This window comes from Microcaecilia unicolor, chromosome 2, assembly GCF_901765095.1.
Source record: "Microcaecilia unicolor chromosome 2, aMicUni1.1, whole genome shotgun sequence".
NCBI lineage: Eukaryota > Metazoa > Chordata > Amphibia > Gymnophiona > Siphonopidae > Microcaecilia > Microcaecilia unicolor.
Genome location: NC_044032.1, coordinates 571,371,172 through 571,398,310, shown reverse-complemented (window position 1 = coordinate 571,398,310; position 27,139 = coordinate 571,371,172). Strand labels below are relative to the sequence as shown.

At 44.2% G+C, this 27,139-nt stretch overlaps 1 protein-coding gene across 1 annotated transcript in view; it reads left to right on the top strand.

Moving 5' to 3' along the window:
* The window catches only part of KLKB1 (kallikrein B1), a 194,811-nt gene that overhangs the window by 69,113 nt on the left and 98,559 nt on the right, over positions 1-27,139 (top strand). The window contains exon 13 of the mRNA XM_030192212.1: positions 9,760-9,818. Within this exon, the coding sequence (XP_030048072.1) occupies positions 9,760-9,818 (59 nt within the window). The remainder of the gene's footprint in view (positions 1-9,759; positions 9,819-27,139) is intronic.

The window sequence follows — 27,139 nt, the reverse complement described above, 5'->3', positions numbered from 1 at the left end:
CAATCTAAATTTGTACCTGAGGCAATGGAGAGTTAAGTGACTTGCCCAAGATCAGAAAGGAGCAGCAGTGGGATTTGAACCAGCCACCTCTGGATTGCAAGACTAGTGCTCTAACCACTAGGCTACTCCTCCAATTGTGTAAATGCATGTACCTAAAAGTAGCACTTTTGTCCTTGAGGGCCGGATTCTATAAAATGTGCACAGAAATGGGCAGCAGAAAAGATGGGCGCTAAGCATGATTCAATAAAGAGCATGTGCCCTTTATAGAACTGTGCTTGGTGCTGATTCCCATGCCCTAACTTTTAGCACCAGACTTACACCTGTTGAAAACTGGTGTAAATGCTGGTCCCCAAGTTGGGTGTACTGACCCATTGTTCTGTAACATTACGAGAAAATTAACAGCTATTCGTAAATTGTTATCAGTTGAACAGTTTAGACTTGTAGTTCAGCCACTAATTCTTACTAGACTGGACTATTGTAACATCATATATCTGTGTCTGCCAAAATACTTATTGAAAAAACTACAAACAATTCAGAATGTAGCAGTCTGCCTGATTTACTCTCTTAGAAAATTAGACAGAATTGCAATCTATTATGGTAAATTGCATTGGCTCCAGGTTGAGGCTCGGATAGCCTTTAAATTAGGATGTCTGTTATTGAAAATTGCTCATGGATTTGTTCCATAATATTTAATTTCTATTGTACGTTATGCGTTAGGAAGAAAACCATATAATAATCAAAATTCTGATTGATTTTTCCAAGCCCTAAAGACACCTTTGGGAAGAAATGTTTTATATGTATGTTTGCATATCAGGCGGGTAATTTCTGGAAATGTTTGCTTATAGAATTATGGTCTTTTTCATCTTATGATATATTTAAGAAAGGTCTAAAGATGTTATTGTTTTCTCAATACATGGAAAGGAAATAGTGTGTTCTAATTCTGTTATACTTTTTGAAAATGTTACATCCTAGACACTTTGGAGCTCATTTTCAAGAGAAAAACTTCCAAAAGTGGCATAAATCTGCGTTTGGACATTTTTCTCACAAAAACGTCCAAATTGGCATTTTCAAAATCAATTTTTAGACGTTTTTCTATGAAGTCATTCAGAAGTGCGTTCAAATCACAAAACAAAACAAAACTGTCCAGCACTAAAAGATGTTTTGAGATAGACCTGTTTTTATAATGAATAAGGCACTAAAAGGTGCTCTAAATAACCAGATGACCATTGGAGGGAATCATGGATGACCTCCCTTTACTCCCCCAGTGGTCACTAACCCCCTCTCACACCCCAAAAATGTGATTAAAAACATTACTTGCCAGCCTCAGATGTTATACTCAGGTCCATTAGAATAGCATGCAGGTCCCTGGAGTAGTCTAGTAACGGTGCAGTGCACTGCAGACAGTTAGACCCAGGCTCCTACCTCCCCCTACCTGTTGCACTTGTAGAGGAAACTGTGAGCCCTCCAAAACTCACCAGAAACCCACTGTACCCACATATAGGTGCTACCTTCACCCATAAGGGCTATGGTAGTGGTGTACAGTTGGGGGTAGTGGGTTTTGGGGGGGGGGCTCAGCAGACAAGGTAAGGGAGCAATGGTGAGATGTGTACCTGGGAGCATTTTATGAAGTCCACTGCAGTGCCCCCTAGGGTGCCCTATTGATTTCCTGGGATGTCAGGGGGACCAGTCTGCTAAAAATGTTGGCTCCTCCTACATCCTAATGGCTTGATTTTGTGCATTTTGCACTTGGATGTGTTTTTTTTTTTTTTTTTAAATGGACCAAAAAACAAAATATTTAAATCACAAAACATTGTTCAAAACAGTATTTAAAAAAAAAAAAAGATGTTTTTCTTTGTTCAAAATGGCCTTTCCTATTCAGATTTTGGACTTTTTTTTTGCAAAACGTCCAAAGTCAGACTTAGATGTCATATCAAAAATGCCCCTCCAAGTGATCTATGGGCTCATTTTCACAAGAACAAAATGTCCTAAAAGTGGCATAAATTTTATTTGGATGTTCTTCTCTCAAAAACGTCCAAATTGGTATTTTCAAAACCACATTTTAGACATATTTCTATGAAGTCTGTCGGAAGTGCGTTGAAATCACAAGGGGGTATGTCAGGGGTGTGTTAAGGGTGGAATTTGTGCATTCCTAACACTTAGACATTTTTCAGCCATAATGGAACATAACAAAACCAGCCAAGGCTAGCACTAAGACGTTTTGAGCTAGACCCTGTTTTTATAACGAATAAGGCACAAAAAGGTGCTCTAAATGACCACTGGAGGGAATCAGGGGTGACCTTCCCTTACTCCCCCAGTGGTCACTAACCCCCTCTCACTCCCCCCAAAATGTGATTAAAAACATTACTTGCCAGCCTCTATGCCAACCTCAGATGTTATACTCAGGTCCATTAGAACAAAATGCAGATCCCTGGAATAGTCTAGTGGTGGGTACAGTGCACTGCAGACAGGTGGACCCAGGCCTATACCTCTTTCTACCTGTTACACTTGTGGAGGAAACTGTGAGCCCTTCAAAGCTCACCAGAAACCCACTGTACCCAAATATAGGTGCTACCTTCACCCATAAGGGCTATGGTAGTGGTGCACAGTTGGGGGTAGTGGGCTTTTTGGGAGCAATGGTGAGGTGTGTACCTGGGTGCATTTTATGAAGTCCACTGCAGTGCCCCCTAGGGTGCCCTATTGATTTCCTGGGATGTCAGGGGGACCAGTCTACTAAAAATACTGGCTCCTCCTACATCGTAATGGCTTGATTTTGTGCATTTTTCACTTGGACGTTTTTTGTTTGAAAATGAACCAAAAAACAAAACGTCCAAATCAGAAACCCTTGTTCAAAACAGTATTTTCGAAAATAAAAGATAGAGGTTTTTTCTTCTTTGAAAATAACCTTCTTTCCTATTCAGATTTTGGACTTTTTTGCAAAATGCCCAAAGTTGGACGTAGATGTCATATCTAAAATTTTATTTATTTTGTTACATTTGTACCCTGTGCTTTCCCACTCATGGCAGGCAATGGAGGGTTAAGTGACTTGCCCAGAGTCACAAGGAGCTGCCTGTGCTGGGAATTGAACTCAGTTCCTCAGGACCAAAGTCCACCACCCTAACCACTAGGCCACTCCTCCACAATACTGCTCTATGTGTCTTTCGGTAATCCACTTTAACATAGTAGATGACGGCAGAAAAAGACCTGCATGGTCCATCTAGTCTGCCCAAGACAAACTCATATATGTATACCTTACCTTGAATTTGTACCTGTCCTTTTCAGGGCACAGACCATATAAGTCTGCCCAGCAGTATTTCCCGCCTCCCAACCACCAGTCCCGCCTCCCATCAGTGGCTCTGGTACAGACCGTATAAGTCTGCCCTCCCCTATCCTTGCCTCCCAACCACCACCCCTCTTCCCCCCAACTGCTCCACCACCCAATTTCAGCTAAGCTTCTGAGGATCCATTCCTTCTGCACAGGATTCTTCTATGCATATCCCATGCATGTTTGAACTCCGTTACCGTTTTCATCTCCACCACCTCCCGCGGGAGGGCATTCCAAACGTCCACCACCACTTTGAACTATGTAAATGGAATTAGCGGAATATAAGAAAAGTTGCTGTAACTGTAACTGTGTGCAACTTTTCAGAATGCCCCTGACATGCCCATGCCCCTCCCATAGTCATGCCCCCTTTTGAGTTGTGCACAATGGGAGTAGTGTGCCAAGCTTTATAGAACAGCGTGCAGCCAGATCAGCGTGCAAATCCTAATTGGTGCCAATTAACATCAATAATTGGTTGTTAATGGCCAATTATTGTGCACTAAGGACTCTTTAGCCATGCGCAACTCAGGATCACGCCCAAATTTAGGTGCCCAAATCTGGGCATCCTATATTGAATCTGGGGATAAATGACATTATTCTATAATTTAACCCCCTGATATTCAGCCCTATTTAACCAGCCAGGAACGGTTCCTGGCTGGTTAAATAACAGGCTAAGCACTAATATTCAGTGGGAGATAGTTGTCTCTGCTGAACATTTGCAGTTAGCGCATACCCCCAGATTCTATATAGTGTGCTTAGATTTAGGCGCTGAAATTGGTGTAGATTCTATAACTGCGCTTAACTTAATTGGCTTAACAAGCTAATGAGCACTGATAACAGCACTAAACAAGCAATAATGAGCATGAATTGGCACTGATTAGAATTTAGGCACACAACTCGCTATGCATATTCTGTAATGATGTGCGCCAAACTTCAAACATTTGGAAGTAAAAAGGGGTGTGGTTATGAGTGAGGAAATGGGCATTTCATGGGCATTTCAAAATTTAGGCACCTAGTTATAGAACGTGGCCCAGAGTGCTTATATCTATGTGCTGAGATATACACCAGGTTTTTGTTGGCATACATTGATGCACGCAGATATCGGCACTGAAATATCAACTAATCATATTCTATAATCGGCGCCTAAATCTAGGTGCTGATTATAGAATGTGCTTAGTCAGCACTGATTTCAGCGCCAATTTTTTAGGCGCCATATATAGAATCTCCTCCACAGTGGCTAACTGGCTATTGCGTGATATAGCAAGCTATCCATGAATATTTAAGTGCTGGATAGCTAAGTTTAACAGATGTACTGAGCTAAATTGACAAATTAAAGAGTAGTAAATCACCTGGACTGGATGGCATTCATCCAAGGGTACTCAAAGAACTTAAGCATGAAATTGCTGATCTGCTGTTAGTAATATGTAGCCTGTCATTAAAATTGTCCATAGTACCTGAAGATTGGAGGGTGGCCAATGTGACATGGATTTTTGAAAAGGGTTCTGGGGTGATCTGGGAAATTATAGACTGGTAAGCTTGACGTCAGTTCTGGGCAAAATAGTGCTAACTATTATAAAGAATAAAATTACAGAACACATAGGCAAACATGGTTTAATGGGACAGAGTCAGCATGGGTTCAGCCAAGGGAAGTCTTACCTCACCAATTTGCTTCATTTCTTTGAAGGCATAAATAAACATGTAGATAAAGGTGAGCCCGTTGATGTAGTGTATCTAGATTTTCAGAAAGCTTTTGATATAGTTCCTCATGAGAGACTAAAGAGTCATGGGATAGGAGGCAAGGTTCCTGTGTGGATTAGGAATTGGTTATTGGACAGAAAACAGAGGGTAGGGTTAAATGGTCATTTCTTTCAATGGAGGAGGAGGGTGAACAGTGGAGTTCCGCAGGGATCTGTACTGGGACCAGTGCTATTTAACATATTTATATATGATATGGAATTTGGGATGGCGAGTGAGGTGATAAAATTTGCAGATGATACAAAACTATTCAACGTTGTTAAAACATGTGTGGACTGTGAAATATTGCAGGAAGACCTTAGGAATATTGGAAGACTGGGCATCCAAATGGCAGGTGAAATTTAATGTGGATAAGTGCATTTTAAGGTGATGCACATTGGAAAGAATGATCCAAACCATAGTTACCTGATGCTAGGGTCCACTCAAGATAAAGATCTGGGTGTCATTGTAGATAATACGTTGAAATTTGCTCAGTGTGAGGTGGTGGCCAAAAAAGCAAACAGGATGCTAGGAATTTTTAAGAAAAGGATGCTGAATAAGACCGAAAATACTGTAATAGTTGCATTGAGCCTGCCATGAGTGGGAAAGCGCAGGGTACAAATGTAACAAAAAAAAATAATGCCTTTGTATCGCTCCATGGTGTGTCCGCACCTGAATATTGCGTTCATTTCTGGTTGCTGTATCTCAAAAAAGATACAGCAGAATTAGAAAAAGTTCAAAGAAGAGCGACTAAAATGATAAAGAGGATGGAAATCGTCTCGTATCAGGAAAGGCTAAAGAGGTTAGGGCTCCTCAGCTTGGAAAAGATACAGATGAGGTCTACAAAATCCTGAGTGGTGTAGAACTGTAGCATGACATGAGTTATTGATTTTGCTGGATCAGATACGAATATAAAAATACTGCTTTAAGGACTTATTGGGACAGATAAACTGGTCTGGCTTTCATTTCACATTCCCCTTCCCCCTGGAAAACTACTGACAAGTGACAAACTAGCTGGGTGGTTACCTAAGCCCATCAACACATCTACTACACCTAACAAAAGACTACACCTCCACCTATTATCAGACAAAGACTAAGCCCATCTAAGCTCAATCACTCTCAGACAATGGACCAGCAGATGTCCAGATGATGTCATTCAACATGTGACCCATTACTAAAAATAGTTGAGACCAGTTTACTACTAAAGGGGCTTGAATCATCTCTGCTGGTCTCTTCTTCTGGGGATCTGGCTCTCTTTGCTCTGTCTCTCCACTGGATTTCACACACACCCTGACAAGAATTCTCCAGGCAACAACCACAACTTTATAACAAAAGACTTCTTCAGCAGAGAGGATTTCCTTCATCACTCCAACCAGCTACCATCAAAGTGAGTTACAATATCCAGCATAACTTAGAATTCAGACTTGATATCTTGAAAAGCACATTTCCACTTGTGATAAGATCAGTGGTGTGCTGGTAAATGTTTAACAACAGGCTCTCTCCCTGGTCCCCCTCTGCACCCCCCCCCCCAAATTGCAGAGCTGGCTATAGCCAGGGAGAGAGCCTGGGGCGGGGGGGGGGGGGGGGGGGGGGGGGGGCAATACATTACTCCGGGAAAAAAAAAATTAAATGATCCCAGGTTCCAATCTAATTCATGTTTAATGTGCGATAAAATGCTATAAATAAGTAAATAAATATAAACTTTAATGAAAATAAAATGATTTTTTTCTACCTTTGTTGTCTGGCCGGCTCCGATTTTCAGCCACAGAGGGGAATAATTGAACGGCGCCAGCGAAATTGATGGCTGGCCATCTTCGGGGCCGGCACCGTAAGCGGACGGAGCCAAGCGTATTTTCAAAATATGCTTGGCGCCGGCCAAATCGCTCACTGGGTTTAGAATAAGATCGCCGGCAGATCGCCGGGTTTAGATGAGATGGCTGACTCCGATTTTCAGCCATAATGGAAACCGGACCCGGCCATCTCAAACCTGGCAAAATGCAAGGCATTTGGCCATGGGAGGAGCCAGCATTTGTAGTGCACTGGCCCCCCTGACATGCCAGGATACCAACTGGGCACCCTAGGGGGCACTTAAAAAATCTTTAAAAAAAAAAAAAAAAAATTAGCTTCCAGGTGCATAGCACCCTTCCCTTGTGTGCTGAGCCCCCCCCAAATCCCCCCCAAAACCCACTGCCCACAAGTCTACACCATTACCATAGCCCTAAGGGGTGAAAGGGGGCACCTACATGTGGGTACAGTGGGTTTTGGGGTTTTTGGAGGGCTGAACATTAACTGCCACAACTGTAACAGGTGGGGGAGAGGGATGGGCCTGGGTCCAGCTGCCTGAAGTGCAGTGCACCCACTAAAAACTGCTCCAGGGACCTGCATACTGCTGTCAGGGAGCTGGGTTTGACATTTGAGGCTGGCATACAGGCTGGCAAAAAATGTTTTAATTTGTGTGTGTGTGTGTGTGTGTGGGAGGCGGTTGGTGACCACTTGGGGAGTAAGGGGAGGTGATCCCCGCTTACCTCCAGTGGACATCTGGTCAGTTGGGGCTCTTTTTTGGGACTTGGTCCTAAAAATACATGGACCAAGTCCGCCCGACGAAATACTCGTTCGAGCCGGCATTTTTTTTTCATAATAAGGTGAAGCCGGCCATCTCGTAACCCCGTCCCGCTCCGCCCCTTCCCGCCTTCGCTACCCTACCAACATGCCCCCTTGAAGGTTGGCCGGCACCGCAACAAAAAAGCAATTGGGGCCGGCCAAAATCGTCTTTCGATAATACCGATTTGGCCGGGATTGAGAGATCGCCGGCGATCTCCCGATTTGTGTCAGAAGATCGCCGGCGATCCCTTTCGAAAATAAGCCTGATAATGGAAACCAGACCCGGCCATCTGAAACCCGGCAAAATGCAAGGCATTTGGCTGTGGGAGAAGCCAGCATTTGTAGTGCACTGGCCCCCCTGACATGCCAGGACACCAACCGGGCACCCTAGGGGGCACTTAAAAAAAATCTTTAAAAAAAAACAAAATTAGCTTTCAGGTGCATAGCACCCTTCCCTTGTGTGCTGAGCCCCCCCCAAATCCCCCCCAAAACCCACTGCCCACAAGTTTACACCATTACCATAGCCTTAAGGGGTGAAGGGGGCACCTACATGTGGGTACAGTGGGTTTTGGGGTTTTTTGGAGGGTTCAATATTAACCACCACAACTGTAACAGGTAGGGGGGGATGGGCCTGGGTCCACCTGCCTGAAGTGCAGTGCAATCACTAAAAACTGCTCCAGGGACCTGCATACTGCTGTCAGGGAGCTGGGTATGACATTTAAGGCTTGCATACAAGCTGGCAAAAAATGTTTTAATTTTTTTTTTTGTGTGTGTGTAGGAGGCGGTTGGTGACCACTTGATTAGGAAGTGGAGGTGATCCCTGCTTCCCTCCGGTGGTCATCTGGTCAGTTGGGGCTCTTTTTTGGGACTTGGTCGTAAAAATACATGGACCAAGTCCACCCAGCGAAATACTCGTTCGAGATGGCGTTTTTTGTTTTCATAATAAGGTGAAGCCGGCCATCACGTAACCCCTCCCCGCTCCGCCCCTTCCCGCCTTTGCTGCCCTACCAACACATCCCCTTGAAGGTTGGCCAGCGCCGCAACGAAAAAGCAATTGGGGCCGGCCAAAATCGGCTTTCGATAATTCTGATTTGGCTGGGATTGAGAGATCGCCGGTGATCTCCTGATTTGTTTCAGAAGATTGCTGGCGATCCCTTTCGAAAATAAGCCTGATAGACAGTTAAGTTAGAACTGGAGAAAAGAAACACAGATATTCAATGATAGTCATTGGAGAAAGCCCAGCATTGAATATTCGGTGTCAGCGCCGACTGCGGGACTAATGCGGGCTACTTTCTTCCGGCTGAATATTTGGCCCAAAGTGTGCAAAATTGTGACACATCTATGCCTTGCCGATGTACTGCCCCGTCAATACTGCCTTGAATTTATGTGCTGTGTGACTTGTGTCCTAACATTATAGAATACTCTTGAGTACACATATAGCACTGAGAGGTGAATGTTACGTATACTGCATAAGTGCTACTATACAATAATCTTATCATGCAAATGGCGCTTATATTTAGGCACTAACTCCCAAATTCTATATATTTGGTATCTTAAGTTGTGCACGCTCATTTGGCCACATGGCCAAATTGTGTGCAGAACTTAATTGATTATCAAGCCAATCAGTGCTGATAATTGGTTAATAACCAATTAGCGGCACTAATTCACCTTAATTAGAATTTACTTTCTAGGTGTATTCTATAACACGATGCACATAAATTCTAATTCGTGGGCGTTTCAAAAAACTATGTATGTATACTATTATAGAATGCAACCAATCTCTGCCTAACTTAGGCGCAGATAAAGGCCTGATTTTAGGCAGCCTAAATGAGTGCGCCTAAATTTTAGTTGCAAGAAAGGTGCATAGGCATATTCTATAAACTACACCTATCTCTAAGCATAGTTTATAGAATCATGCTAACCGTATGGATTTTGGCACTGTTTTTTAAGGCACCGTGTATAGAATTTGGCCCTAAGGCTATAGAATAAGGGGGTGGTGATTAAAAAAAGTAATAGTAGTAAACTAAAGTGATAAAGTGCACCAATGTATGGCATCCTTGATGCTATTTATTGATTATCATTGTCTTTTCCTTTTGTGTTGATAGGATGGTCTGGATTTATCAAGGTTTTTGCTTGATTTTCTTATTTGTCTCTGTGTATAGCGGTAAGTACTTTATTTATTTATTTATTTACTTACTGGGATCGATTAACTGTCTTTATGAACAGATTCACTCAAGGCAGCGTACAGCAGGTATGGCTTTGACATAAAACTTACGATTTGGTTGACAGTGTAATGACAAAATATAAGCTTAAATACAATCAATGAGGTAAACTTGGAGATGACAACTAACATGAAACAGTATCATAAATGCCTACACTCTGCAACACAGCAAAACCATAGCTCGTAATGGACACTGTATAACCTTTCCTCTCTTCGATCCCCATTGTACCTGAAACACATGTACCTTTATTCGACCACAACATCACCTTGTACTTGTTTCTCTACCAGACTTGGCGAACGCCTTTACGGTACCATGTAAGCCACATTGAGCCTGCAAAAAGGTGGGAAAATGTAGTGGCGTAGCCACAGGTGGGCCTGGGTGGGCCAGGGCCCACCCACTTAGGGCTCAGGCCCACCCAACAGTAGCACATATTTAGCGGTAGCTGCTGGGGATCCCATGCTCTGCCAGCTGAAGACAAGCCCCTGATGGTAATGAAAATGCTACTCTCCATGATACTGGCACCTGCTCATGCTCAGTTTTCAGCACATGCCTGCTGCAGACTGCCAAGGTGGAAAGAAGTGTTTTCCCACTAGCTGAGATATTTTTTTGGTGTCCACCCACTTCTTGCCTAGGCCCACCCAAAATCTGTTGTCTGACTACACCCCTGGGAAAATGTGGGATAAAAATGTAACAAATAAATAAATAAATCAGAAATATACACATTTAACAGCACTGTAGAACCTGTTTGTACAATACAATACAATGGAACATCTGAATAGGTAGCCAAGGGAGCAAGCGCAGTTGAGATATATAGAGAGGACAAGATAAGTAGTACAAATTCATTGGGTTAAATAGACGGGTGGCTAAACTGAAGGCAAATTATATATACAGTTGAATAATAGATGAGGAGCTGGCCTAAGCTACAGGGTATCTAGCAAACTAGTCCAGGTGGGGAATGAGTGGGTAGTCAATTGCCACATGTATTAAAGGCTTGGGATAAGAGTTAGGCTGTCACCTGCTTCCTGAAGTAGAAGTAGCCTTGAATTTGTTTGGGCCTGTTGGCGTGGGTCTCAGAACCAAAACCCAACACCTCACCCATACAAATTCCCCCAACTGGTTTCTTAGCACCACTGGCCTGATAAGTACCAAAAACAGCTATAAACAAAAGAAGCTTCTTACATTACTAAAGTTTATTCTTATCCAAGAACATGAAAAATAAGAAATAATAGAAAATTAGGAGCAGCACATAAGAAACAGGGTAGCGAGGGAACATAACAAAAGGGAGGTGCCATGGAAATGGTCATATATTCCTTAGTCCTTTTAGAGACCGAGGAAGATTTTCATCAACCCTCCTGCCTTTCAGAGCAGGCATTTATATAGGGGTTTCAGCCCAAAGTACAAAGAACTGTTTTTTTCAGGAATACATCATACAGGAAGTGCCATTTGTTTGTACAATTGCCAAAAGGTACATAAAAAATATTGCATTTCCTTAAAAGATACATCCTCAGTCCTTTGGTAAATAAGCACATCCTCTGTAAAAGAATCTTTATCTCACTTCAAAAGGAGTCAGGATTCTGTTCTCACAGAGTCTCCACCCTTGTAATGTCATTCTCCTTTCCTGTGTCACAGTATCTTGTATCTTTCCTCTCTGTCAGTTACCTTGCCCCCCTTCACATGGTAATTAGTTCTGCAGCCTAAAAGTCTCCAATTAGCCTCCTTGAACACACTCATTGTAAACAGTGAATTGCATGATTCATTGTCTTTCAATTACCTGGCCAGAGGAAGCAGGACCACCCAGAGACTGGGCCGGCCTGGGACAAGGCCGCCCCCCGCCCCCCTCCCCCGAGGTCGCCGCTGCCGCTCCCCCCTCCACACGCTCCCCTCCTTCCACCGCCGAGCCCCTGCACTATATGTAGATCCTTCAAGAGGTAGTGTGTCATGATTTAGGCTCTACACCTTTTCTGCAAAAACACACTCATAACCTTACCAAACCATAACAGCACTAACTCCAAGGACAGAACGCGCTACAACCTTATGTGTGGAAAGGCAGCACTGTAATTACACTGGGCTCTAAAACACCAATACACTACCTAATGAAAAAAAAACCCAAAACAAAAAGGGCTGCAAATACTACACGCTAGCAGAATACTGCACCTTGATCACACATGAAAAACACATGACAACAGATATGACACAAGGAACTAGAATAAAAAAAATATGAAGGCAAAATACTGAATTGGAAAGTTACCTCAAGAAGTCAGACTCAGCATGCAGCAATACTAGAAAAATTGAAACTTACATGAAAAATATCACAGATACACATTTCCAAAGCTGACATATTCCAATTAATTCTTAATAAAATACTTTTTTCTACCTTTGTTGTCGATCATTTAGTTTTTCTATTCGCTTTGGTCCCAGTGTCTTCTGTTTTATGCAGTGTCTTCTTTCCATTTGATATTTTTTTTCTCACCGTGTCCACCATCCTCCTCTGTCCTTATGTGTCCTGTCTACCATCTGTAGCCCTGTCCCTATCCTTTCTCCAGTTTCAGCATCTGCCTTCAAAGTGTTCCGATCCAGCCCTTAAATTCAGCAATTTTCCCTCCATCCAGGGGCGTAGCCAGATGACAGATTTTTGGGTGGGCCAGGGCAAGAAGTGGGTGGGCACTAAGTGTTCTCTCCCCCCCCTCCACTGCTAAAAAAATATCTCAGCTGGCGGGAAAACGCTTCATCCCACCTTGGCAGTCTGCAGCAGGCATGTGCTGAAACTGAGCATGTGCAGGTGGCGGTATCGTGGGGAGTAGCGTTTTTGTTACCATCAGGTGGAAGTCTTCAGCTACGGAGCTTGGGATCCCCACCAGATACTGCTAAATGTTGTGCTAAGGTTGGGTGGGCCTGAGCCCTAAGTGGGCGGACCCCTGCCCACCCAGGCCCACCTGTGGCTACGCCACTGCCTCCATCCATATCCAGCATTTCTCCTCACTCCCCTCCCCTCCATCCATGTGCATGTACTTCTTGTCTTCCCTCTCCTCCATCCATGTCCAGCATTTCTCCTCTCTTCCTTCCCCTCTATCCATGTGCCTCTCCTTCCTTCGTCTTTTCTTCCCTTCATCCTTGTCCAACATTTCTCCTCTCTTCCCTGCCCTCCACTCATCCATCCATGTCCAGCATTTATCCTCTCTTCCCTCCCCTCCATCCATATGCACTCCTTCCTGACTTCCCTCCCCTTCATCATCCATGCCCAGCAATCTCCCATTGTCCCCGGGCCTCTCTTCCATCCACCCATATCCAGTAAATATCCTCTCTCCCCTGCCCCCTCCATTCATCCATCCATGTTCAGCAATTCTCCTCTCTCCCCTGCCCTCCCCTCCTGTCTAGCAATCTCTTCTTCCCCTGCCCTGTCCTCACCTCCTGTCCAGTGATCTCTTCTCTCCTCCCTGCCCTGCCCTCCCCTCCTGTCCAGCGATCTCTCTCTCCCCCCCCGCCCTCCCCTCCTGTCCAGCGATCTCTTCTCTCCCCCTGCCCTCCCCTCCTGTCCAGCGATCTCTTCTCTCCCCCTGCCCTCCCCTCCTGTCCAGCGATCTCTCTCTCCCCCCCCCTCCCCCCCCCCTCCTCTCCTGTTGAGCAATCTCTTAGTTCTCTCCCCCCTGCCCTGCCCTCCTGTCCAGTGATCGCTTCTCTCTCCCCCCTGCCCTCCCCTCCTGTCCAGCGCTCTTCTTCCCCCCGCCCTCCTCCCCTGTCCAGCGATCTCTTAGTTCTCTCCCCCTGCCCTGCTCCTGTCCAGCAATCGCTTCCTCTCCCCCTGCCCTCCCCTCCTGTCCAGCGATCTCTTCTCTCCCCCCTACCCTCCCCTCCTGTCCAGCTATCTCTTCTCTCCCCCCCCGCATTGCCCTCCCCTCCTCTCCATATCCAGCGATTTCCTCACCCCTCCCCTCCATCCATATGCATCTCCTTCCTGACTTCCCTCCCCTTCATCCATCCATGCCCAGCAACTCTCCATTGTCCCCTGGCCTCTCTTCCATCCACCCATATCCAGTAAATATCCTCTCTCCCCTGCCCCCTCCATTCATCCATCCCATGTTCAGCAATTCTCCCTCTCCCCTTGCCCTCCCCTCCTGTCTAGCAATCTCTCTTCCCCCGCCCTGTCCTCACCTCCTGTCCAGTGATCTCTTCTCTCCTCCCCGCCCTGCCCTCCCCTCCTGTCCAGCGATCTCTTCTCTCCCCCTGCCCTCCCCTCCTGTCCAGCGATCTCTTCTCTCCCCCTGCCCTCCCCTCCTGTCCAGCGATCTCTTCTCTCCCCCCCGCCCTCCTCTCCTGTCGAGCAATCTCTTAGTTCTCTCCTCCCTGCCCTGCCCTCCTGTCCAGTGATTGCTTCTCTCTCCCCCTGCCCTCTCCTTCAGTCCAGCGATTTCTTCTCTCCCCCCTGCCCTCCTCTGCTGTCCAGCGATCTCTTAGTTCTCTCCCCCCTGCCCTGCCCTCCTGTCCAGTGATCGCTTCTCTCTCCCCCCTGCCCTCCCCTCCTGTCCAGCGCTCTTCTTCCCCCCGCCCTCCTCCCCTGTCCAGCGATCTCTTAGTTCTCTCCCCCTGCCCTGCTCTCCTGTCCAGCAATCGCTTCTCTCTCCCCCTGCCCTCCCTCCTGTCCAGCGATCTCTTCTCTCCCCCCTACCTCCCCTCCTGTCCAGCTATCTCTTCTCATCCCCCCACCCCGCCTTGCCCTCCCCTCCTCTCCATGTCCAGCGATTTCCTCACCCCTGCCCTCCCATCCATTGTCCAGCAATTCTCCCTGCCCTCCCTCAGCTCCCCAACAGCCCTCCTTGCTCGCCATTCCTTCCAGGCCCCCTGTCATTCCTTCCTACCCCCCCGCGCATTTAACCGTTTTATGTTTCTTCCTCCGTCGCCGGCAGCGCTGCCATCATTCTCACAGGCAGCTCTGCTCCCCTCTGCTGCGTCTATCCGGCCCTCTCTGATACACTTAGATTGTGAGCTCTTGAGCAGGGACTGTCTTTCTTCTATGTTTGTGCAGCGCTACGTACGCCTTGTAGCGCTATAGAAATGCTAAATAGTAGTAGTAGTAGTTTACGTAATGTAGGGCCAGATGGACACCGTAGAGGGGAGCGGAGCTGCCTGTGAGAATGAATGGCAGCGCTGCTGGGAAGGAGAAAGAAACGTAAAATGGTTTAAACACGCGGGAGGGGGGGTAGGAAGGAATGGCAGGGTGGCCCGGAAGGAATGGCGAGTGAGGAGGGCTGTCGGGGAACTGAGGGAGGGCAGGGAAAATTGCTGGACAATGGATGGGAGGGCAGGGGGTGAGGAAATCGCTGGATGCAAGGGACGTGTGGCACCGGGCCCCCCTGGAGGCCCGGGCCCGGGGAATTTTGTTCCCCCTGTCCCCCCCCTCTCAGTGGCCCTGAGAGGAAGAGGGGAAGGGGTGGGGTATTTGCTTGACACCAAATGGCCTTGTTTATTTCATTTGTAATCCACAGAAAAAAAAAGGGGTCTCTACACCTTACCGTCTGTAGATTAAGATTACCGTATTTTTCGGACTATAAGACGCACTTTTTTCTCCCAAAATTTGGGAGGAAAATGGGGGGTGCGTCTTATAGTCCGAAGGTAGCGAGTTTTGGATCGCCGTCCCGTACTTACGCGATGCCATGTTCCGTGGTGGTCTAGTGATGTCGGGGCAGGAAAGAGCCCCCTCTTTCCTGCCCATCGCGCTGCTCTCCGTGCTCCTCACTGCTTCCTGACGGTCTCGGCGAGATTCAAAATGGCCGCCGAGACCGTCAGGAAGCAGTGAGGAGCACGGAGAGCAGCGCGATGGGCAGGAAAGAGGGGGCTCTTTCCTGCCCCGACGTCACTAGACCACCACGGAACATGGCATCGCGTAAGTACGGGACGGCGATCCAAAACTCGGACAAGACGCACCGGAGCACCTAGGTTTTAGAGGAGGGAAAAAGGAAAATTTTTTTTTCCTATTTCCCTCCTCTAAAACCTAGGTGCGTCTTATGGTCCGGTGCGTCTTATGGTCTGAAAAATACGGTAGTTCTTTATATTAAATATTACCAGCACTGGAACTGCATGGTCTAGGCCTTCATACGTGCACTTCCACCAACAAGTTTGGCATAGCCCATCTGGAAGTAGGTTCCAGAATGTGGGGGCTACTCTTTAGCAGCCTCACTGGTGGGTATCATATCATGCAAATTCTTTTGACACATGTAATGATGCTCCCTGAAAGGAGCTTAGAGACCCCAAAGGCATATAGAGGGCTAACTTATTCTTTAGGTACTCTGGCCCATTTTGATTAAGGAATGTTGATCAAGGAACTTGAAAATCAAAATTAGAGTTTTAAATTTAGCTCTTCAATGTACTAATAGCCAGTGTAATTTTTGTAGGAAGGGTGTGATGTGATGTGTTCATGCCGCTTGCAGCCCTTTATCAATTGTGCTTCAGCATTCTGAATTAGCTGGAGCTGGAGCAATTCTTTTGGGTTTGCCCAATATAGATAACACAAGATAGCAAAAAGTATTGTAGACTGCTAAAACCTTGTAGTTCTAAGCAATTAACAGAACAAGAACAGGAGCAAACTCCTGGAATAATCAGTAATATGATATAACAATGAGTAATATGATATAAACATATAAAAATCATACTTATCCATATCACGATTCAAATTTATTCAAAGAAATTAAAAAAAGGACTAGCTATTTTATAATACAAAATTTTAAAAATAAAAACATTTTAAGATTTTTTCCTTAAAATCAAAAGAAAAACATGAGTTCTGATAGATAGAGCTTTCTAAAATCAGGCTGCTTGGAAACCCAGAAAAGCCCCTCACAGAAGGAAGCTGAAACAGGACTAGAATTATTGGACCTACAGTTCCTACCCAAATTGAAAGTGGATGTGATCATAAAAATACACAGTAACTAAATCCTGTAACAGCTTAAAAATAAAACAAGTCTGTTTGAAATTAATCCTGGCTTCTATTAGTAGTCAGTGAAGATGGTTAAAATAAACTGAAATTCTTTTTCAAGGAGAAGATCGTGTTCTGAATTAATTGCAATTTTTTCAGCTGTTGACGAGAACATCTCAAATACATGGTGTTACAGTAATCCATTTGGGACACAATAGCCTGGACCAGAAGTCTAAATTGTTCAACTGAAAAATATTTACAAATTTTGCATGTCTTTGTACTTTCTGAAAGAGTAAAAAATCAATTCACTTTTAGCCATTCTACATCACTCAGGTTTTTGTATACCTCATCCAAAACACAGAAGAAACCAGTCTTCGCAAAAAAAACAACAGTTATCAAAAACAGCGAAGATGACACAAAAAATAAAAAAACAAAAAACAAAAAGAAAAAACAAAAAAACAAGCAGATAAAAAGTAAAATCAAAAACAGACGACACAAAAATAATGATAAAGCTATGAATTTATTAAGGTGATATGACTCGATACAGCTGTTTTAGCCCAACTGGCCTGCGTCAGGAGTCTGTTACACCATGTATCTGTTCTCTGGTTGTATCAATATTTCTGTAGAGAATGTTCTGTCAAACGATACCTATTCTAATCGCTCTACCTTAAAAAAGGCTGTGTGCGCAATCTGGCAAACAATCGCTATAAAGAACTGTAGCTGAAAACGTCTCACTGGAAGTAGCTGCAAATCATAAGAGTGGAGTTCCATCCATTTATCATTTTGAACCTTTTCTAATTCCACTGTATCGAATATTGTGTTCAATTCTGGTTGCCTCAACTCAAAAAGATATAGTGGAATTAGAAAAGGTGCAGAGGAAGGGCGACGAAAATGATAAAGGGGATGAGATGACTTCCTATGAGGAAAGGCTAAAGCGGCTAGGCTCTTCAGCTGGAGAAAAGGCGGCTGAGGGGAGATATGATAGAGGTCTATAAAATAATGAGTGATTTGAACAGGTAGATGTGAAGTGTCTGTTTAAGCTTTCCAAAAATAGTAGACTAGGGGGCATGCGATGAAGCTACAATGCAGTAAATTTACAAACGAATCGGAGAAGAAAATGTTTCTTCACTCAATGTGTAATTAAACTCTGGATTTCATTGCCAGAGAGTGTGGTAAAGGTGGTTAGCATAGAGGAGTTTTAAAAAGGTTTGGACAGCTTCCTAAATGAAAAGTCCATAGACCATTATTAAATGGACTTGGGGAAAATCCACTATTTCTGGGATAAGCAGTATAAACTGTTTTGTACTTTTTTGAGATCTTGCCAGGTATTTGTGACCTGTATTGGCCACTGTTAGAAACAGAATGTTGGGCTTGATGGACCTTTGGTCTTTCCCAGTATGGCAATACTTATGTACTGTATATCATCGTTGCAGCCCTCTGTTACTTCCTGTGGCAGGCACGCTGCCAAGCGTTGTTGTATCAGAAGTGGCTGTCTGTACAGGAGGTGGCAGGGGATGTGGTACATTTTGTCCAGCAACTGGCAGTGAGGGAGAGGGAGCATTGTTCTGGACTATGGTGGGCATGACATTGGAAGGGTTTTTCATTTCAGCTTCCCTGAGCGGGATGATTTGGAGATTGGGGTGAGGTGGTTTTTGGCCAGTAAGTTTTCTTTATGTACTAGCTAGCAGGATTTATTGCTTGTTTATTACTTGTTTGTCTTGTTGCAAGTTCCAATAAAGATAATATAACACACACACACACAATCCTGCCTTTAAGCTGAATAATTATACCAGTCAGTTCTCCCTCCAGTTCAAAGTCATCTTCTATCATTGCCTCACTGGCACGGAAAACTTTCCCCAACTCTGGAAAGTATTGAGGGGCATATAAAGATCATATATTGACTGGAAAAGCCACTAGCAGTCTCTACGTTTATTCATAACCTCACCTGGTTACCAATCCTTTCTGTTGAAAGAAAACTAGATTCCATGAGTTCATGACTTGAAAGTATTTAACATGAATCTTTCATACCTCTCCTTTCCAAGACCTGTTTTTATAATGAATAAGGCACAAAAGGTGTCCTAAATGACCAGATGACCACTGGAGGGATGAAGGCATGACCCCTTTACTTCCCCAGTGGTCACTGACCCCCTCCCACCCCCCAAAGATGTGAAAGAAACAGTAGATACCAGCCTCTGACAGCTTCAAATGTTATAGCCAGTCCTAATAAAGCAGCAGCAGGTCCTTGGTAGTAGCCTAATGATCAGTGCAGTGCACTGTAGAGAGGAGGACCCAGGCCGATATCCCACTCTTATACTTGTGGTGAAAAGCGTGAGGGCCCTTCAAAACTCACCAAAAATCTACTGTACCCACATATAGATGACCCCTTCAGCCATAATGGCTATTGTAGTGGTGTGCAGTTGGGACAGTAGGTTTTTGCTCGGTTTGGAAGGATCAGCATACAATACAAGGGGGTATCGATGAGATGTGTACCTGTGCGCTTTTATATGAAGTCCACTGCAGTACTCTAGGTGCCCACTGCTCTCTTGGGATGTCTGCTTGGACAATCTACTAAGAATACTGGCTCCTCCTACATCCCACTGGCTTGATTTTGTTTGCTTTTCACTTGGATGTTTTTTTCTCAAAAATGGACCAAAAAGATAAACGCACCAAGTACAAAATCATCTAGCAAATGGCTAGTTTTTGAAACAAGAAGATAAATGTTTTTCTGTTACAAGTTTCTGTATTGCCACTTGAATTTGGGACATTTGAGCAAAACATCCATAGTCGGATTTAAAAATATCAAAAATGCTCCTCACTTATACTGTAGATTGCACACTTAAGGAGAAAGAGCTTTGCCTTTTTTGAGTTTTTCATAGTGCAGTAGGGCTCCTAGCACAAAGATCTGACACAACATAGAGAACACTGAGGTCAGATGGATGGATGGACAACAACTAAGGTATCTGGGATGAACCCGCAAAGGAAATCTACTGTAGCTGCATTTAATTTTAGAAAGGGTGATTATAATTAAATGAGGAAAGTGGTTAAAAAAAAGCTAAAAGGATCAGCTGCTAAGGTTAGAACACTAACTGGCTCATTTTCAAAAGAGAAAATGTTCAAAATTGACATAAGTCTGCATTGGATGTTTTTCTCTCAAAAACCACCAGGGATCCCTTGTTAATGCTAGGGGGGGCTGGAGACCCACTGGATCTCAGCCCTTCCTGAACTGTTTTAGGGGGGCTGTCAGGGGAAGTGGAGGTCTGGCGGATCTCATAAGTACATAAGTATTGCCATACTGGGAAAGACCAAAGGTCCATCAAGCCCAGCATCCTGTTTCCAACAGTGGCCAATCCAGGTCACATATACCTGGCAAGATCCCAAAAAGTACAAAACATTTTATACTGCTTATCCCAGAAATAGTGGATTTCCCAAGTCCATTTAATAATTGTCTATGGACTTTTCCTTTAGGAAGCTGTCCAAACCTTTTTTAAAAATCCACTATGCTAATCACCTTTACCACACTCTCTGGCAACGAATTCCAGAGTTAATTCCACGTTGAGTGAAGAAATATTTCTCTGATTCGTTTTAAATTTACTACATTGTAGCTTCATCGCATGCCTCCTAGTCCTAGTATTTTTGGAAAGCCGTGAACAGACGCTTCACATCTACCCGTTCAACTCCACTCATTATTTTATAGACCTCTATCATATCTCCCCTCAGCCGCCTTTCTCCAAGCTGAAGAGCCCTAGCCGCTTTAGCCTTTCCTCATAGGGAAGTCGTCCCATCCCTGAGGTGCCTGAGGTCTGCGAACAAATCTCTACATAGGAACTGACACTGGCCTAAGTCTGTTACAAGAAAGTCAGGTTTATAATGCTACATAGTGCCATATGCAGGGTCTGTTTTGTCCCTACAATGCAAATGCATGTGCCTAAATTTAAGCACAGAGCACCATTATTCTGCAAGCACGTGCATAACTGGAAGTCACTCCCCTGTTCCACCCCAAAATGCCCATGACCCTCCAATTTCTGCACCCCCTATTTTGGACTGTGAGTAAATTTTAGGTATGGATCCATGCCGGAAGTCAGGACCTGGATGATTGCTCTAACACAATATCACGCTAATGCAATCATCCGGGTCCTGGGCGGACAGACCCAGAAGCAGGCAGCAAGAAAAAGCTTGCCGGCGCTGGGCCCAGGCCCCCCCCCCCCCCATGGGTAGGCAAGCCCGGGGAATTTTTCTCCCCTGCCCCCACTCTCGGCAGCCCTGGTGCAAATTAGAAACGTGCCTAAATTTGTACATGCAATTTTTGGTGACCATTATAGAATCAGAGGGTTAGTCTCCATATTTTGGTGGGTAGTGAATCTATTCTATGTCCTTATAGAACAGTAGCATAACTACAGCATCATAACACTTAAATGTAGATGTGAACATTTATGACGTCTATGGCCCATGTAAATGCTTACACCTAAATGTGACATTTATGCACACAATTAACAGTATTCTATAAGTTGACTGTGCAAATGTCAGTCCCACCATTGGCCTGCCCATGCTCCTACCCATGTGTATGTCCTCCTACCAATTTTGTGCTATGCAAGCTGAGCATGTAAAAATAGAATGGTATTTAGTCAAGATTTCTGCCATTACATGGGTAAGCGTATGTTTATTCATATGCATAGCAGTATTCTATAAATTTATGCACACAACTGGAATAAGGTGACACTAGCTAAGACTGGGGATGGTGGAATAGTTAATGTCCTTCCTCCATGTACCACCGAGGGTGTTTACCTCTGTTATAATGATAGGACTACTTTCACCTCCTAGTCAGTCTTTGGATAGAATAAATTGGTCTCCTGGAACTAACCACTTGCCTGGGTTGGAGCTATAAAGGAGGGACACCTCTGGAGCTTCTATGGATTCAGTTGCAACACCATTGCCAGATGTGGTTTCTTTGCCAACTCCTGTTGAAGGACAGGATGACAATAGGATGCCCCTCCTTCACAAGAAGTGTCATCGATCTGGAAAGTTGTAACCAGGACAGAGGGGATGCTCAAGAGGATAGATGTCCAACTTTGTAGTTTCATGGAGGAGGGATGCCCAACTTTGTAGTTTCAAGGAGAGGGCAGTGACACCTGCAGGACTTGGCCTCACAAGTAAATCTTGGTGAGCACATTGTTTTTGAAACTTCAAGGTCAGTCCTTATAAAGGCTTGGGGTATCTGGATAAGGGCAGCCTCAGCCTGCATTAGAAGTTGGAGTCTACAGAGAATCTAATGAAAGCTAAAAATCTTAGGTTCCTTAATTTTCTCTTGATATATTACTACTCCTGAAATACTATTAAGAAATATTTCAAGGAAATCTTGCAACTTCCTTACTCTTTTTATATTTTCTTGCATTCTAGCTCTTGAAGATAGCCAGTTAATGATGAAGGTGTTGTTTAGGGTGGGTCCACCACAAGGGCTTAGTCAGACAGCAGATTTTGGGTGGGCTAGGCAAGAAGTGGGTGGGCACCAATGTTCTCCCCCCCCCCCCCCCGCCCAAAAAATATCTCAGCTGGTGGGAAAATGCTTCTCTCCACCTTGGTAGTCTGCAGCAGGCATGGGCTGAAAATTGAGCATGCGCAGGTGCTGGTATCTTGGAGAGTAGCGTTTTTGTTACCATTAGGGAGAAGTCTTCAGCTGGCAGAGCTTGGGATCCCTACCAGCTACACTAAACATGTGCTACTGTTGGGTGGGCCTGAACCCTAAGTGGGTGAGCCCTGGCCACCCAGGCCCACCTGTGGCTACGCCACTGAGGGTGTTGGATTTGACTGTCTTTTTGGAGAACTCACAGGATGTTATAACTACATGGATCCACACTATTGGCAACTTTTTTCTCTAAGAGAGAGAAGCAATTTGTTTTGAAATCATACTTAACATTTAAAGAATTGCTGTTTTGTGGCCAAAGAGTTAAAGGGGCCCTTTACAAAGGTGTGCTGAAAAATGGCCTGCGGTAGTGTAGACACATGTTTTGGGTGTGTGCAGAATCATTTTTCAGCGCACATGTAAAAAATGCCTTTTTACAATTTTTTCCAAAAATGAACGTGCGGCAAAATGAAAATTGCCAGGAGTCCATTTTGGGACTGAGACCTTACCGCCAGCCATCGACCTAGCAGTAAAGTCTCACATGGTAACTGGGCGATAATGACCTACTACTACTACTACTTAACTTTCTAAAGCGCTACTAGGGTTACGCAGCACTGTACAATTTAACATAAAAGGACAGGCCCTGCTCAAAGAGCTTACAATCTAAGGACAAGTGAGTAGTCAATTCGATAGGGGCAGTCAAATTGGGGCAGTCTGGATATCCTGAAGGTAAGAGTTAGACTTTAAGCGGGTGTGCGCCAAATACATGCGTCCGAAAATAAAAATTATTTTTCAAACACGTATCAGATGTGCTCCAAAAATGAAATTACCGCAAGAGCCATGTGGTAGCTGGGCGGTAACTCCATTTTGGAGTGCGTTGGATGCGTGCAGATGCTTACGCAGCTTAGTAAAAGGGCCCAAAAATATTCCCCAATGCAGCATGTGCAGCAGGGGCGTAGCAGACAACAGAGTTTGGGTGGGCCTTGGCAAGAAGTGGGTGGGCACCAAGTGTTCTCCACCTCCCCCCCCCCTGGACCACCACCACCAAAAAAAAATATCTCAGCTGGCGGGAAAAACGCTTCTTTCCACCTTGGCAGTCTGCAGCAGGCATGCGCTGAAGACCTGAGCAATGCGCAGGTGCCAGTATCAAGGACAGTAGCGTTTTCATTACCATCAGAGGGAGGTCTTCAGCTGGTGGAACTGGGGATCTCCACCAGCTACCACTAAACATGTGCTACTGTTGGGTGGGCCTGAACCCTAAGTGGGTGGCCCTGGCCCACCCAGGCCAACCTGTGGCTAAGCCACTGATGTGCAGGGAAACAACTTTATATCCTTAAGATTTAGGCACTTGTTCTTTGAGCTATTTTTTTTATTTTAAAGCTCCCCTGCAGATGCCTGGCCTCATATCTGAGGAAGAAGTTTGCTTTTTTGGTTCTCACACATTTGGAGAGATTTCTTCTGGATAGGAAAAAGTTTAATTTTTTAATATTAGGATGTGTAGATAGAGCTGAAGGGGGGGGGGGGGGGGGTGGCTTAGAAGTTAGTTCCTTGATTTTCTTTCATTGTATTTCTTGAAATTTCTTTCTCTTTCCTTATGAGGTGGTCTTGATTTTTGCTTTTATTTTATGTTTTGATTGTATGCTTGATTCATATTTCCATTTGGGTTATTCAATTCCTTTGGTATTATTTTGAAATATGTATTACAAAATCTTAATAAAAAATAATTGGAATTGGGAGAATGTGGAAACTTAGTCAAGGCATAAAATAGGTACATTTATAAAGTAATTTTTACATGTGTTATGTTAAGTTATGTTATAAAGGGCTTGTTACCCGCCACACTCCCTCAATTGAGATTCAAGGTGAGATATAATAGAGAACAGAATATTGATACAAACACATCAGGAATTACAACAATAAAAATAACATGACATCCTAACTTACTAACAATTATAAACAATGGGTTTCCAAGCTTTACAAAATGAAAAATAGCTTCTCATGAATTGTAATTCAACAGAAAGATTATTCCACAATTGAACAGCTACAATTGAAAGAGAATGAGAAAAAAAAGCCTTGAATCATGCTTAACAGTAGGAAAGCCAGAATTCAAAAATTACAACTCCTAGTAGATGTATTGGAACATAATGTTTTCAAAATAGACACAAACCTTCTGGACAGTTCCTTCTAAAATTTTAAAAACTAAACATAATGCCTTGAAATGTATCCGGGCCTGCACCGACAGCCAATGCAACTCCCTTAATAAAAGAGTGATATGATCCATTCGAGTTATATGAAATATCAATCTAGCAGCCGAATATTGAATCAGCTGCAGTTTTGAAATCAGCTTTGACGTTATTCCTAGATAAAATAAATTACTACAATCCACATTTGTGTATGTATGGCCACATACACATATAAAAAACCTCTTTTAAAATACTAGTGGCATCTATTTTGACAATGGGCATACACAGCAGAGGAGTTTGGCCAGAGTATGGTAGAGTTAACACATATGTACTTAGATTATGAAATACCTTAATCTTTATATGTAGGTGCATAAGGTTAGTACATAAGTAGTGCCATACTGGGAAAGACCAAAGGTCCATCTAGCCCAGCATCCTGTCACCGACAGTGGCCAATCCAGGTCAAGGGCACCTGGCACGCTCCCCAAACGTAAAAACATTCCAGACAAGTTATACCTAAAAATGAGGAATTTTTCCAGTCCATTTAATAGCGGTCTATGGACTTGTCCTTTAGGAATCTATCTAACCCCTTTTTAAACTCCGTCAAGCTAACCGCCCGTACCACGTTCTCTGGCAATGAATTCCAGAGTCTAATTACACGTTGGGTGAAGAAAAATTTTCTCCGATTCGTTTTAAATTTACCACACTGTAGCTTCAACTCATGCCCTCTAGTCCTAGTATTTTTGGATAGCGTGAACAGTCGCTTCACATCCACCCGATCCATTCCACTCATTATTTTATACACTTCTATCATATCTCCCCTCAGCCGTCTCTTCTCCAAGCTGAAAAGCCCTAGCCTTCTCAGCCTCTCTTCATAGGAAAGTCGTCCCATCCCCACTATCATTTTCGTCGCCCTTCGCTGTACCTTTTCCAATTCCACTATATCTTTTTGAGATACGGAGACCAGTACTGAACACAATACTCCAGGTGCGGTCGCACCATGGAGCGATACAACGGCATTATAACATCCGCACACCTGGACTCCATACCCTTCTTAATAACACCCAACATTCTATTTCGCTTTCCTAGCCGCAGCAGCACACTGAGCAGAAGGTTCAGCGTATCATCGACGACGACACCAGATCCCTTTCTTGATCCGTAACTCCTAACGCGGAACCTTGCAAGACGTAGCTATAATTCGGGTTCCTCTTACCCACATGCATCACTTTGCACTTGTCAACATTGAACTTCATCTGCCACTTGCACGCCCATTCTCCCAGTCTCGCAAGGTCCTCCTGTAATCGTTCACATTCCTCCTGCGACTTGACGACCCTGAATAATTTTGTGTCATCGGCGAATTTAATTACCTCACTAGTTATTCCCATCTCTAGGTCATTTATAAATACATTAAAAAGCAACGGACCCAGCACAGACCCCTGCGGGACCCCACTAACTACCCTCCTCCACTGAGAATACTGCCACGCAATCCTACTCTCTGCTTCCTATCTTTCAACCAGTTCTTAATCCATAATAATACCCTACCTCCGATTCCATGACTCTGCAATTTCTTCAGGAGTCTTTCGTGCGGCACTTTGTCAAACGCCTCTGAAATCCAGATATACAATATCAACCGGCCTCCCATTGTCCACATGTTTGCTTACCCCCTCAAAAAAATGCATTAGATTGGTGAGGCAAGACTTCCCTTCACTAAATCCGTGCTGACTTTGTCTCATCAGTCCATGTTTTTGTATATGCTCTGTGATTATGCTTACATAAGTGATTATGCTTACATTCACAGGATGCTAATCTGCCACATATGCTAGTATTCAATAAAGACAAGTAGGCCTGTAATTTTCTTTATAAAATAGTGCCTACCTAGGCATTTCTGTAGGTACCTGCCCACAGCATCCTGTTTTAAAATTACCCTCCAATTGTCCAAATTCAGGTTGTGCTGTGAATTTGTGAAAGCTGGTATCTGATATTTTTCAGTTGGACTCTTGACTATCCTACCCCCCTGGTTCAGGGTCACTAACCTGATCCAGGCTAGTTGTCTAGAAAAATTCTGTCAATATAAAAGGGAAAATCAGAGCTAAATCTGCCTCTCAGTACTATCCAGGGTTAGATGACAAAACTAAATGGGTTTGGATTTAATCTGAACTGATCTAATCATTCCTTAGTGTGATAACGTGAGTGAGCTTTGAGCATGGACCATCACAGATACTGCCAGACAAGGGTATGTAAATAACGAAAGACTATTAACAAAGAATATGCTAAAACCTGATACTTCACAGGTACAGAAAATGAGAAATAAAGTCTCTTGAGATTCATGTGCAATCTTAGTACAGGCCTGTTCCTGACAAGCCCCAAAGTCACAGTGTGCACAGCCTAGCTGTAGTGGTACACAAATCTTGGCCTGGCTCCAGGATTATCACAAGATTCAAGATAAAGTTTGGCCTAACTTAGGGCCCCTTTTACCAAGCTGCAGCAAAATGGAAGTCTCTCTTTCCTACAGGAAATAGCCGTGCGGCAAGTAAAGCACTGCTGCGTGGCCATTTGGGGGGGGAG